At 39.3% G+C, this 14,592-nt stretch overlaps 1 protein-coding gene across 1 annotated transcript in view; it reads right to left on the reverse strand.

Annotated features, from left to right (window-relative positions):
- Positions 1-11,232: 11,232 nt before the first annotated feature.
- The window catches only part of tedc1 (tubulin epsilon and delta complex 1), a 14,519-nt gene continuing 11,159 nt past the window's right edge, over positions 11,233-14,592 (reverse strand). Inside the window, exon 8 of the mRNA XM_027014027.2 lies at positions 11,233-14,499. Within this exon, the coding sequence (XP_026869828.2) occupies positions 14,137-14,499 (363 nt within the window). The 3' untranslated portion in view covers positions 11,233-14,136. The remainder of the gene's footprint in view (positions 14,500-14,592) is intronic.

Raw genomic sequence — 14,592 nt, forward strand, 5'->3', positions numbered from 1 at the left:
TCTCTCTGCATAGTAAGAACTGTTTTACAACTGTAGGTTCCTATGCACCTACTTTGACAAATTTCGCTAAAATTAAAAAAGGATCTGCGCTAATTTGCATCCTGTGATTGCCTAATAATGAGAACTTGCACCAGTCACCTGTGCTGAAATGACATCACATCATTTCATGGCATAGAACATTGTACCAGCAACAGGTTTCTTCTGCTAAGAACATGTACAAGAGCTCATCACTAATACCATCTCTTTCAAAACCAAAGAAAATTTCAGTTATATTCCCTATCTCAAGCACCCAGAAGACTTTATTGTGGGTATTAGAGTCAGAAAAAATGCAACAATAATAATAATAATAATAATAATAATAATAATAATAGGTTTACATTTACATAAATGTAAATGTAATGTAATAAGTTTAATTTATATAGCATCTTTCTCAAACTAGAGGTCACTTTACAATAACAATACAGATGGAGAAAAGGAACAAAAACACATGTTGAGAGAAGAGGTATGTTTTAAATTGGGATTTGAAAGTAGTTGCACCAGTCACCTGTGCTGAAATGACATTACATGATTTTCATTTTTCAGGTTTACATTTACATAAATGTATAAATGTAAATGTACATACATTTGTACATACAGAGTTGCAATGTACATATATTTACATTACATAAATGTAAAAGTAATGTAATAAGTTTAATTTATATAGCATCTTTCTCAAACTAGAGGTCACTTTACAATAACAATACAGATAGAGAAAAGGAACAAAAACACATTAAATAACACATTTAATACATTAATTTACATCTATTAACAGAAAAAGGTGATGCAAAATGTTGAGAGAAGAGGTATGTTTTAAATTGGGATTTGAAAGTAGAAAGTGAAGAGCAGAGATGGAGAGATTGAGGTAAAAGGTTCTGTAGTTTTGGAGCCATGACACTAAAAGAACTGCCTCCTACAGGGACCAATCTAAACTTGGGGATGGAGAGGAGATCTGTATTAGAAGATCGAAGTGTATGGGTGTGGCAGTATGACTGTAGTTCAGCTAGGTAGGGAAGTGCAATGCCATGCAGAGCTTTGTATGTAAGTAGGAAGAGTAATGAATGTGCTGAGAGACAGGGAGCCAGTGTAACTGATATAGAAGTGATGTGGGTTGATTTTCGAACATGTAAGATAATTTTGAACATATTGAAGTGGGCAGATGGTTTTGTTTTGGATGCCAATGAACAGAGATTTGCAGTAATCATAACTGCAGGTGATGGAAGCATGAACCAGAGTCTCAGCATGTTATTTGGAGAGCACGGGACTAAGTCTTGCAATATTGCAGAGATGAAAAAAGGCATTTTAACCTGTGATTTGATATGCGGTTCAAAAGAGAGCAAAGAGTCAAAAAGTACACCATGGTTCCTAACTGCAGATGAGGATTTCATTAAGACACCATCCAGATTGACTTCAAGCTCAGATAATTTTGAGATTTTGGATTTAGAACCAATAAGTAGAACTTATGTTTTGTCAGGATTTAATTTCAGAAAGTTCAGAAATGTTCATTCACTATTTGAGATCTTGGATGCAGGAGGTGGTAAGGTAAATAAGAAAGAACAAGATGATTTTTACTGCCCAGAAATTACAGGGAAACTGTCAAGCACAATAGTATGAGCTCTATTTTTATTTTTATTTACCTTAACAAGGTATTTAACTGATCACGTGGTAGGACCCGTCATGTGCAGTGGGAGTTCCTCGTTGACTGTGACTCATCCTATTTATAACCACGGTCACTTGTTAGCACACACCAGCATCTGGTTTAATCTCCTTATATTTGTATGTATTTAAACCCTTGTTGGTGTGTGCATTGTTGTTGGTCATTGGTTATGTTAACAACGTTTATGGTGTCTGTGTTAGCCGTAGCCGTATTTATGTTCACTGTTTACATTATATGTGAGTGCCATTGTCTTCATCTTGTGTTAATAAATATCTGTCACCGTCGAGGGAGTCTATACATCCTGCTCCTTGCCCTGTGGCACTGAGGCTGTTACAGAATGACCGACCACCACAAGATGCCTACTCTCTCGGCAGCAAACAGTATTCCTATGGGGATGTTCTTAGTGACATCCCGAGCTGCTGCCTGGTTGGGGAGAGGACCTCGACTGATGTTTGAAGCCACACCAGTGGAGGAGGGAAAGGCCAGCTGGAATTTCTTGGAGGGGCCTAGGGCTACTGAGCCGGGATCAGGGAGAGCTGAGGGGCGCCACGGGGAACGTGGTGTAGGCGGTCTGGTGGAGAGAGCAAGGTCCCTGACTAGCACGGAGGTAGCCTATGTTCTCCCTCTTTCGTGTACTGGTCAAGAGCACTGGATGGGTCTGCCCAAAGCCCTGGAGGAGGACTGCCTCGGGAGATCTCCTTAAGGGGCTGGTGACAGGAGGACCGTAGTCCAGAGCAGCACGTCCCGAACCAGGGTAGCTGTGCCTCTCAGCGTGTCCTGTAGGACCATGGACATGTCTCCAGTGCCTGTGCTTCCAGTGGGGGCTGCACTGAAGTGCCTTTTGTGTGTCTACAGGCGCATCTACTAGTTGTGTGCACCCACTGTACAAGTGGGTATGATATATTGTCTGTCCAGGCTGGGTCCCTCCGAGGATGTTGTCGCTGCTGAACGTCATAGCCGCGGCTCCGGATCCACAGCTGAACACCATAGCAGCGCCTATGGAGCACTACTGGACTGCCCAGGGAGAGGCATTGACTTTGTATTTCCCCCTCATGTACTGAGAGACCTCCCGTTTTGGAAGCTCTTAGTCAACATTGTGTTGGGTGGGCACCAGGCATTGCCGTGTTGTGTCTGTGTATGTGTACACGGCTGCCTCGAGTTCACTGTCCTGGAGTTGGACGCGTCAGGAGCTGCTCCCCTTGGGGGGGGGGGGGTATTGTCACGGAACACACCCCTTCCCACTGATCACGTGGTACGGACCGCCACGTGCAGTGGGAGTTCCTTGTTCACTGTGACTCATCCTATTTGTAACCATGCCCACTTGTTAGCATACACTGGCATATGGTGTGGTCTCTTTATGTTTGTATGTATTTAAACCTGTGTTGGTGTGTGCATTGTTATCGGTCATTGTTCATGTTCATAATGTTTATGGTGTTTGTCTTAGCTGTAACCATATTTATGTTCACTGTTTACGTTACATGTGAGTGCCATTGTCTTCATTGTGTGTTAATAAATGTCTGTCACCGTCGATGGAGTCTGGACGTTCCACTCCTTGCCCTGCGGCACTCAAGCCCTTACATTAATACAGTCAGCCAGGGAGGCCTTTCAAAGACCATGATGAAGCCTGGATCTCCCTACCACTTCATCCAAAGTACACAAACTCCATGAAAGTATGAAGGTTTTGTGACACTTGTAAGATCATTGTGGAATCCTCCAGACAGTTTCCTGTAAGAGACTGACTTAAATAAAGCTGTATTCAGCCTTCTTCAGCTTGGTGTTCACCTTTGTGCTTCATGATGAATTCTACAGTGGTTATTCTGGTATCAGTTTCCAGTTTCCATGGTTGGATGGTCTTCAGCTTGACACAGTTTCAGGCTAAAAGAAATGATTGTTCATAATATGTTAACTGACAAAAGAGATCATTATACTGGTCCTCATCATATTGATGGACACATTTTCATGTGAGTGCGTGTGTAAGTATCTATAATTATGTTGTGGTAATTGACGCAGGCTTGCTGCCACTGCAAACTCACTATATGGATTCTTGGGCATGTGTTAATCTGCTTGTTTGTAACAACCTGAAGAGTCTGTTTCTGTAGGCAAACTTTATCCACCAGACTTTAGCTGTATAGTGTTCGTTGAATGAGAGATTAAAACAAATTGCCTAATAATAGGCTAATTTGTCCCTGTGTCACAATTCCAGATGCAAGAAAACAAAAATCAAGTAGACCGTAATTCTCGGGAGTTCTGCAACTTTGAAGATTGTAGCAGAGGTGATGAGTACTACATCAAATCATGTCTTACAATAAATATCCCCATTGGTACTGATCCAAGATCAGCTTGTCTTGATTAAGAATAAACTTTAAAATTAAAAGAAAAACACAAAATTAGTCTCCAATCATTATGATTTATATGGACATGCTGACATCTACAAGAAAATAGTGCAACTATCTCAGTGTGTATATGGAATATAAGGTCAATAATTGAGGACAGACTGTAAGCTTGGTGAGAACAGCTGTATACTTTATTAAGAGGGGAGGTAATGTAATGGGTGTGTGAGCTAATTATCAATATGACCTCAGAGTAGTGAGAGGGACCCCTCCTCCTCAGCATTAGAGCTCTTATGTGGTGTTGCACTGGTTTTATGACCGTGAGGCTATTTGGAGTTTGTGTGGAGGTTGTGTGTCAGGTCGCATTTGACAGAAGCTGCCCTTGTGCTGACAGAAGAAGGCTTAGATATCTGCAGATTTTCCCCATTCATCAGTAGTTTTTCTAACTCTTCTCATACTCTGCTAGTCTGAGCTTCTTAAGAAATATTTTTCTATTAGAGGGTATTTGCCCCAGTGCTTTCTTCACATCTTTCGCATTGATGCTCACTCAGAAACTGTTCACTTTAACACATCTTTCAACTGATGGTTTTTAAAATGTAAGTTGATCCTGTGAAAACTGACATTTTAACCGATTACCAAACTATTCTGTTTGGGGTCAGAGTTAAAACGCATTGAGAATAATGCACATCTTATTTAAAATTTTCAATCCAGCTGAGTATATCGATTTCCCAGTTTTCTGTGGACCGCTGACATTGCAATCTGCAATAATCTAATAAATTTTTGATGGTGGAGCTCCTTTCAGACAGTATAGCAATCAGCAACTGTCTCCCATATACTCAGAAGCACTCTGTTAAGAATGGCCAATTATCACAATATCTATATTGCTAAAGCAAGCATGGGAAATTTTATTCTCCTCCTTGAGGTTCACCAGTTTGCCATCACATAAGTGAAATTGCATTCATGCTCTTTTCTGCAAATCATTCAATCGGTTTAGTGCTGTCAAGAGCTGGGGTGCAATGACATTAATAGAGAAAGAGTTTTATTTGTTTCTAATCACTGCCATCGTTACCCCAATCCTTCCACCATGCATGCTTTGCTCTCAGCATTTTGCCTGCAAAGATGGGATCGCTCACCCAGAAAGCCCCAGCTTCTTTTCCCCTATTATCTCCAACACACACAATTATCATTCACTCATACTGAACTATGATACAGCTATTGAGTGGATCTAAAATTAGTCAGAACTCACAGACAGGCATTTTAGCTTCTTTGGTTATTTATGAACTCCATTTTGACTTATGGAGTTAGACTTAGCTTTGACATTTGATGAACCTTGTACATCTAATTACTTCATGTGCTTTATTACAAATATTTTGTAAAATGCAGCACATCTGTTGCTTAATGACAAACTGTTAGTCATCTTCTAACTCATGATTATCTAACTCTGGTTTATCTGGTTTATTGCTTTGGAAAATCTCCAAGTTGGAGTTGGACACTACAACAAAGGCTTATGACAAATGATTCAGCTGAAGCCAGTTCTGTGCTTTAAATTTCTGAAAACAAAGGTGTGGAAACATCGTTCAGCAATGGTACAGTCCTTTTCCAGAGAGGAGGCAGAGACAGCCTATTCACTGCTCATTCAACAATTACCTGGAGTTGTAGGCATCTGTCTCTGTGTTGCAGTGCACTAGTGTCTGTACATTGGAGAAGGGCATCTCTCACATATACACAGTGGTGATTCAGACCACTCCTCACCTCAGTCACTCAGGGGAAGAATTACTGCATAATTGTCATTCATCATAAGTGGCATTTAGAAGAAAACAAATAAAAGAATAGCTGGAATCCATATGATAACTGTACAGGGAGGAGAAAGAAGTGCTGAATGTCTGCAGTATTCTAAATGAGTCCCATAGCAGATGTCTACTCTGATAAATATTTATTAAGTCAGCACTTATAAATGAGATGGTTTAATACATGGCAGGGGGAAGCACAAGAAATTCCATTCAACTGTAAATATTTACCCAGGTTCTGGCTTGTGGAGCCTCAATGCCACCCCCAGGGAGGGATTTTGTCATGACTCCCCTCCCAGAATTCAACAAGAAGTGGGCATGGCTATGTCTGTGGTACACTGGGAAGAAGGCTTATCAGGCATCAAAGACTTAGCAAGTCTCAATTTGAGATTTCAAAGGAAAGATGACAATATCCAGAGGCTAGTGATACTGGCTTCAAATATTACAGCATTGTCATAATATACAATAATAAAGAAAAAAATGTATTTCACAGACGTTTCAATAGATATATAGTACTGCCATTAGTACTGTTATTAGAAAATTATATTCAAAACCTTAACTATTCATAAGAAAATGATAACTAGAAATGAAGACTGGGACTTGGATGGTGCTACGGTGGTGAAAAGTTAAGATATTATATTATTTTAAATTAATGGTCTTATCTTACACTTGATTTCCTTAGCTGTACATTGTAGACTATGATTATTGGACAGTAACTCAATTGGTTGTTTTGACTCTCAACCCAAGCACATTGAAATGAAATGCTGTCTGTGGAGGGAAAGTGCAGAACACCATCTTAAATTTGAGGGTATGTAGAGCTTTTCTATTGCTAACCTCACCAGTATGTTGCTCGAAAGTGTACCAACCAGCTGATTTTGACATTTCATTATGTGTCTTATTACATACAGACTGCACTGTATATTTTGATATATTATATAGACCTAATATCTAGGTGTTCTTACCAAATCAAGTAAACACATGCCAACATTTATTTCCCAAATCTTTTAGGTCAGTGTGACATTCCATGTGTAATTCGCAATGAATAGGAGACTAGATTACCAATATTAGTAAAATTAAATTGGCTATCTGTGACACTAAGTTAAAACATTCACTGGTTCATGGCCACTGTAAATTGTTTAATTTCCACATCGTGTAAAGTATTTAATTCTGTAATTGTCCTAGTTTTACTCCATATGTAGTATGTAAGTTGGTAACCTGCGATTTTCAGGGTCCTTATTTCCATTATCATGTTATTTCTCATTGCCTGTTGAAGTTAAATTCTACTGACACCACACACGTTCTAAAGAGTGAATCAGATGCAATGGTTATGCAGGTGTTTGTTGGAGCAACGATTTCATCCAGCAGAGCTGGGGTCTTTATTCATTTTGATTGTATTTATGACAGCTGGGCTTGGTGGTTTGGAAATAAAATAGAGGGACTGTAGTGAATGAAGAGAGGGCAGGGCATACTAAGTGCATTTACTGCTTAATCAATCAGAGTTTAAGGCGTCATCAGGCAGCAGGGGCTTGTGTGAACAAGGGGCTTTGGGATGATGATGAGCAACAAAACAAAACAAAATCTGAATAGGATACCCACAAGACAGAGAATAAGGAGTAGCAGCAGAAAGACATGTATACGAACTCGAATCTGCACAGGGTAGCCTGTATTGTTTATGGCAGGTGTTCTATACTACTAAAAAAATATTTTTTCAGCTCATTCGTGCTTCAGAATGGCTAGCATTCCATTTAAGCCATATATCATTCCAAATTTAGACAGTGGTGACAAAAAAGTAAGTTAGCTTATAGATCTTGAGTAGTTTACTAATACATTTTTATCCTTCATCGTTAATGAAACCTGTTTGTTTATTTAGTTATTTCCGCCATGATTCAGTTTTCACTCTCAAGAGGACAAGAATGTGTCTTATGTGTTCAGATTCTGCAAAAGGTCAGTACTGCATTTCTTTGAAGATTCCACCCAGTAAACCCTGCTCTCTCTGGAGAAAAATGACCTTTTTCCTTGATATGACCAAAGTGAGAATAGATTTTCTCTCGTATCCATGTGGTGGCCTCATAAATCTTGCTCATGTCATCAGGAGGTGAAGACGCAATGCGATGGTGTTTGAATGCAGTGGTGAAGCCTAAGACCTGAGCTTCTGTTCCTTGTCCATACTTTTGATCATTTACTTACGCAGTCAACATGTGTTTTAAGTGACAATTTTTTTTAAATGTGCCTTAAACAAAAATATTGTCCTTTTATGACAAATTTTCACTCTAAATAAGCAAACATTGCAATCAATTCAAGTTTTTTTTTTTTTAACCAGGCCATACATTTTATGACTAATTTTAATAAATATTTACTTTTTTCAATTCCTTCACAGTACAGTAAGCGAAAATGAACAAATAACTGCAGCGATTCAAACTGTATGCAGAGGAGGCAGAGCAGACACCTTTCTCTGGTAGATCTGCAATGTTCAAATTTTGGAACACAATTTGTGTCTAGTTAAACATTTTAAAGGCAGAGAGAATAAAATTTGTCTCCTTTCATACAGATAACTCATCATATTTAGCTACAATAGAAGTACAACAGTATGTGTTACCAATTATTTTTGAGAATCACTTAGTGGGTAGCGATCATTTGACCTTTTACATTCACAATTAAAGCTGGCGAACATGGCTGTCAAATTATATAATTGTGTGGCATTCTGTAGTATGACCTGTGCTTTTGAAGTTGTTGGCTGGGGCTATTGTCAAATAGTCAAACATTTGTCAAATAACATCATTGTCTGTTTCTTTAGGTAACACAAATAGTCTCAATTAGTATTCATTCATGCATCAGCCTCCCCAGAAACTTTCCTCACCAACCACCACTGCTGTCCTTTACCCTTGGTTTAAAGATTGCACAAACTGTGTGTACATTTTTTACAGCCTCCATACCATCAGTACTCTTCTACTCTGGACTGAATGTTTGACTTTAGATCAATGCTTTGGGTGTGGTAGAATCATTTATGTTCAGCTACTTTTGTCTGAACTGTGGAAGAGTTATAGTAGGGCTCAATGGGGGCTGTAAATCATCCAACACTCATGATGGCTATTGATTTAGTGTTCAGAGTCTGTGCTTCCCTTTCTTCCCAGGTACCAGCAAAGATCTGCTCCCTCATATATCTGCCAGTTATGTGAGATTAACTTTGTATTTTATTTCTCTCTCTTGATGTCTCTCACACACATACACTCAGATTAGTTTTTCCCATATGGTGGTCCAGGTGCTAAATCTTACTGGAGATAACTGCCCAACAGGCTTTGCTTGGACATAGTGATTTGCTATTGGTTTGGAAGATTTACTCAGAGACACTGTGAATCTCATACCCCCCCCCCCCCAAAAAAAAAAACAATAACAAGCAAAAACAACAACAAAAATAGTAAAGAATCATTTTTATTATAGCATATAACAAAGCTAGCCTCTTTTCCAACATTTTGTCCAATATTTGTTAAGAACCATTACCATGTGTAATACCACCCAAGGTATAAACTAAAAAGCACATATAAACAACCAGATAAACTGGAAAGAAATCCTAGCTACAAGTTACACAGCCCTTAGCACCATCAAAAATGACCTTTCTCTGCAGAATCCTCAAAGTTGAGGTGTCTTATTTTTCAGCATGTTGGGTGAAGCTCATCATTGAAATGCCTTGTCTCAGTTCCTTAGTATGTCCATGCCTACAAATCTTTCTAAGACATTTCTAAGACATTTAAAATAAAAGTGAGTTCAGTGCAACCTCTGTCCCCTACTAGCTCTCGAAGCACAAACTTTTGATGAATTAGACAGAATGGTGGGATAAAATGAGTCACTTACTTGGATACTATAAGCTCCATAAGCCTCTTGGTCTCCTGAGTGCATTACACTGCATTTCTTGAATGTCTAACTTTTTCTACATTTTTAATCTTATGACCTTTGCTGCAATGCTGCTGAACAGTAATGGAACTTCACTTGCCCCTCTACTAGGTCATTTACTATGCTACTTAAAATCTGGCTTATCTTTACTATGACATGACAAACCTTTGAGAAAACCAAGCCTGTAAATTTAAGATGCTATTTGTGGGGTGGTTACAGAATGCAATGTTAACAGTGGCAAAACTAAACAATTTCCATAAGAGTAACTATAAATGAGATCAATACTAGGCTGCATAACATTTATGTGGAAACACTAAAACTATCAAGAAAAATGTACTTGTGCCTGTATCCAAGAACAATTGTACAAAATGTGTTTCTGTTGCCCTCAACAAACTCAAACAATCAGTATGCAGAGAGAATTTCATCCTGTCCTCAATGAAGAAGGGACTTGGCATGCTGAGAGTTGGTATTAAGAAAGCTAGATACTAACATGGGCTTCTGGCAAACTCCCTCATTCTGAGGGTTCAGCCAGATCCAACACCTTTATCACATCATTTCTTACTATTTTAAAAGGTACTATTCGGCATCGTCTTAGCTCCAGTTCATTTTCAGGAAAGGCTGGGTGCTGTCCTGGACTGACTTCCAAGCACACTCAAATGAGTCATGGATGATGGAAGGATGCACATGGTGCTGCAGAGAATCCAATAGGCAGGCAGTATGCTGAACATGGTGTAGTGTAAGATGGAAATAAAAGTGTATTAACACATGACAAGATGGGAAATTTTAAGATCACATTTTATGAACAAAAGGCATGGTTTCTATAACTTGTTTTTCATGTCTTGACACACACTTTGTTTTAGTTCAGCCTGTCTTGTCTGATATGAAAAAGCAACATGTTATCCAATAAAATACCCTTAGATTAATTCTTAAATAACACAGCCTATAAAAAGGACGACTGCTTTAACTTTTAGGAACACATAAATTTAGCTCAACCTAGTGACTGCAGAAGGAAGTGACAGGTAATGCTTTCACACAATTGTGAAAAACAAGGTACAAGCTCAGAAAAGGAAAGAACAAAAGATGAAACAAAATACTGGAAGGCAGCTTCTGATTTTCCCCCCTGAGTAAAGGCAAGCTTGCATATGGTTTAACGTTACCTTGTATAAAGTTTCCAACTGCCACAATTTAGTTTTGCTTTGATATCCAAATAATTCACACCAAAAAGAGAAAAAAAGCCACTAATGAAACAAAATTTGATCAGCCTAAACTCCCAATGAATCTGTTTTTCTTGTTTACTTAAAAGTGCAATAAACACTGTTGACTGGAATATATTCCTTGTATTGTTTTATTTGTTTTTAGTTAGTTGTTTTCAACTTTTATTTATACTTTTTACTCGACCTTCCCAGTTAAGTAATTTTTATTGATGGGTACTTCTCATTCAGGCCTATACTAGCAGTCAAACTAACCCCCAAAAATTGACAAGTAAAAAGAGATACCAAAAACTATCAACCAAACAAACAGCATCATTATATATAAAATCAGTACCTACTGGGTATAATTGGGGGTGTGTGTGTCCCCTTTGTTAGGGTCAGGAGTGAAAGTCTATGGCTGGAGGAATATACTGAAAGAAGTACAAAAGAAAGGACAAGAGCTAAACATTTTATAATTTATAATTGAATATTTTCTTGAAGACAGGACTCAGAAACATCGTTTAGTTGTTTAAAACTGGTCATAGATTCTAGCTCTAAAGCTATTCGACAACTCCAAATTGACACATCAGATTACCTGCACGCACTGAACTCAACACATTGTTCTTCTTACCTTCTATTCCTGCTTCCTTATCTGTATTATTACCCAGTCAAGGTGCAATTAATTCTAATATATGACATTAATTTCTGGTGGTGTTTAGGCCGGCAGCCTGTGGTAAGCTCTTCATTTTCTTTGCTGTCACCATCTGTGGTACTGAAAAGTAAAATGCACTTCTGCAGCTCCAAGAGAAAATGACAGCAAGATTTCAGCCCTCCGCCACCCATCACCCAGCCTGCAGCTCTGTTCATTAGTCTGTTGCATCTCTCCATGTGCTGATAGCAGGCAAATTTCCCACGAGGCAGTGAGGTATCAGTACTTGCCTCTCTTCCCCATTCTTGCAGGATGAGGTGGAGAGGAAAAAACAGGCAGTTAAAGAGATGCACTGTCACGACATTCTTTGGAAATGTTAATGCTGCAGAGTTGATGAGGTCTTTGGTGTAGATACCAAACCTGAATCTCATTTGTCTGACTTTTGCAGTAGGAGTCTTGACCTCGTCAGAAGTACTGCAAAGTTTGAACTCAAACCATGTCTATAGCCCTAGCACATCTGATTAAGCTCACAAAGGCCTTCATAATCAGCTGATGAGCTAAATCAGCTCATTTCTTTCCCTTGTTCTTCTCTAGAGGACCACGTGCAGTGGAGCATGTTCTAATGATCTTTTATCTAAATCAGGAAGCACAGGATTGCACTTGCTATGTCTGCAGGAATGCTAAATCCCTGCCTACAAGATCCCATGAGGGAGTGCTTTCATTTGCAGCATCCATTCTCACATGAGAACTTGGCCTTTTCTAATGGCGTACTGGCACTAAAACAGACATGGCCATCTGCCGGTTTGACAGACAGTGTGAGAGAGGTGAAGCACTTAATGTAGATCTATGCTGAGTGGACAGTGGCGGTGGAGCTAGCAGCTCAACTGTCTACTAGTCATTTTGATTCCAATTGCACAGTCTCCTAATTGGCTGGATTAGAGACACCATGTCTCACATCTAATTAAATAATGGGAATAATCCCAGGAGTGCATCTGTACTTGTGTTGCCAGCTTCACAGGCTCTTGGTATAGACATTAAACTGTTTTCTCGACCGGGGGTGTAAATTTACACTATACTGCTATTCCAACACCTGATTTAATTTGTGAAGCGATTAAGAAATCACTTAGTGGCCATCAAGGTATGACTGCTTTTCCCAACTGATCACTGTTCTAAATCAGCGGTACCCATGTCTGAGGACCCCAGCTGTACTATCCAACTGAATGCTTTCCCAAGTCTAATTCAAGCATCCAGTTAAAGTTCAAAATGTATTAAAAATCATCACAAGTAGGGAACAACATAAAAAGGGTCAGAGCAGAGTGTACACAATTAATCAATTAAAGGACATTTACAAGACAAAATATTTGCTTTTTCCTTCTAAATGCAATGTGTTTTGCTTGCCTCTAAAAGAAAATGCATCACCAAGGCTAAGTGGGTGACAAACAATAATATTATCTAAGAGGTATTAGGTCTTGCTGTAATGATCCATCACATTAAGGAAGAATGCTGTTATGACATGATTGCCATTTACGGACGACTTCCTGGCAAAATCATAGCTAACATGTTAGACTGGAATAGAGTTGTGCACACGACAGATCTCATTCCCAAACAAAAAGGATTTATAAACTCATTCCTAAATGCTAGCAGCATAAGTGTGTTAATTGAGGACACTCACACAAGCAAACAAGAGAAAGAGAGGGAGAAAATATATAGAAGCCAGTGCATTTAAATGCAAAAAGCATCATGATATAAACAGTCCTGCAGAACTGGCCCTAACAGAGGAAGCCAGAATTATTGACAGGAATGGCAAATCCTTTTAGCATGCTTTCTCTTCATGCTCTGTACAGCGCCAGGATTGACACTATGCTCATAACCCTGATGAAAATCAGCGCTAAAAATGACTTCCTTTAATCTCTTAATCCTACCACCCACGCAGAAATCTTTGACTTGTCCTACCACTAGTATTGTCTCGCTACCCTAGTTTGTTCACAACTTTCCAAATACATATTTGTTTATGTGTAGTAATAAGTGTCCTAGCTTTAGTAGGAGGAATCCACACATTTCTGAGAATGTATATCAACACTAGAATCTTTGTAGCAGAATTGTCCGAATTCTGTGAAAACTTCATGGGAAAATGAGCAGGAAATATACAAAAACCATGCCTTACTTCAGATACCCTAGTCTATTCTTTTGTTTATCCAAAAATGCTCACAATAAAAAAGTGCCTTTCACACAGGCACACAGGTCTATAGGAGTCAGTTAGAGGTTCTTTCGTTGAGGTTACCCTTTTTAGGTTTTGTTTGGTTTTTTTTAAACCTTTTCCCAAGATCTTTTTTTTTTTTTTTTACAAAGTGAAAATGTAAAGACTGTCAAGGCTATGAATTAAGTAAACAAGTTTTTTTTTAACGATTTGTAATGCTTTTAAATAAACAAATGAATAGACTGAAAGAAAGAAATCCTAAAATTCCTGCTTTTTTCTCTTATAAATTAATTTTATATCCCTAGTAGTCTTTAGAGTGTCTTCCATCTTGGCACTAAATGATTTAATGAGAACCTGCCTCCAGGACTGCTGCGCATGCGTGTATGTGAGTGTATGCCTGTGTCATCTCTTGAGTGGCGGAACAAGCAACAGTCCTTCCTGTGTACTGGCACTGACTTCCATCTCCTTTCTTTGGCTGTGCCTAAGCAGCTCCAGTTCCCACTCCAGCACAGCCTTCCTTTCCCCCAGCTCCCTTATTGCTGCCGAAGCCCAGAGCATTCCTGAGGCCACTGCCTGACCTGGGTCGCTGCTCTGGGACTGATGAGTTGACCTGGAGACCTGTGGCCCATGGAGGTACGGTATGAAGCCTCTTGAGGTGGCTGTGGGGGCGTGTGCCTGAAACAGACCTTGTAAGCAGGTGGCCACTCTTTTTTCTACCCTCCCTTTCTGCTCATGGGAGAGCTGGGCTGCCACTGCGTGCCTGCCCTAGAGATAACGAGAAAACACAAGCAGCAGCTGGATATAGACAATAAAGGCAAGTTTCTGAGGGAAGCTAATAGGCATGCAAGATCACCTCTG

This window comes from Electrophorus electricus, chromosome 13 (assembly GCF_013358815.1).
Source record: "Electrophorus electricus isolate fEleEle1 chromosome 13, fEleEle1.pri, whole genome shotgun sequence".
In the NCBI taxonomy this organism is placed as follows: domain Eukaryota; kingdom Metazoa; phylum Chordata; class Actinopteri; order Gymnotiformes; family Gymnotidae; genus Electrophorus; species Electrophorus electricus.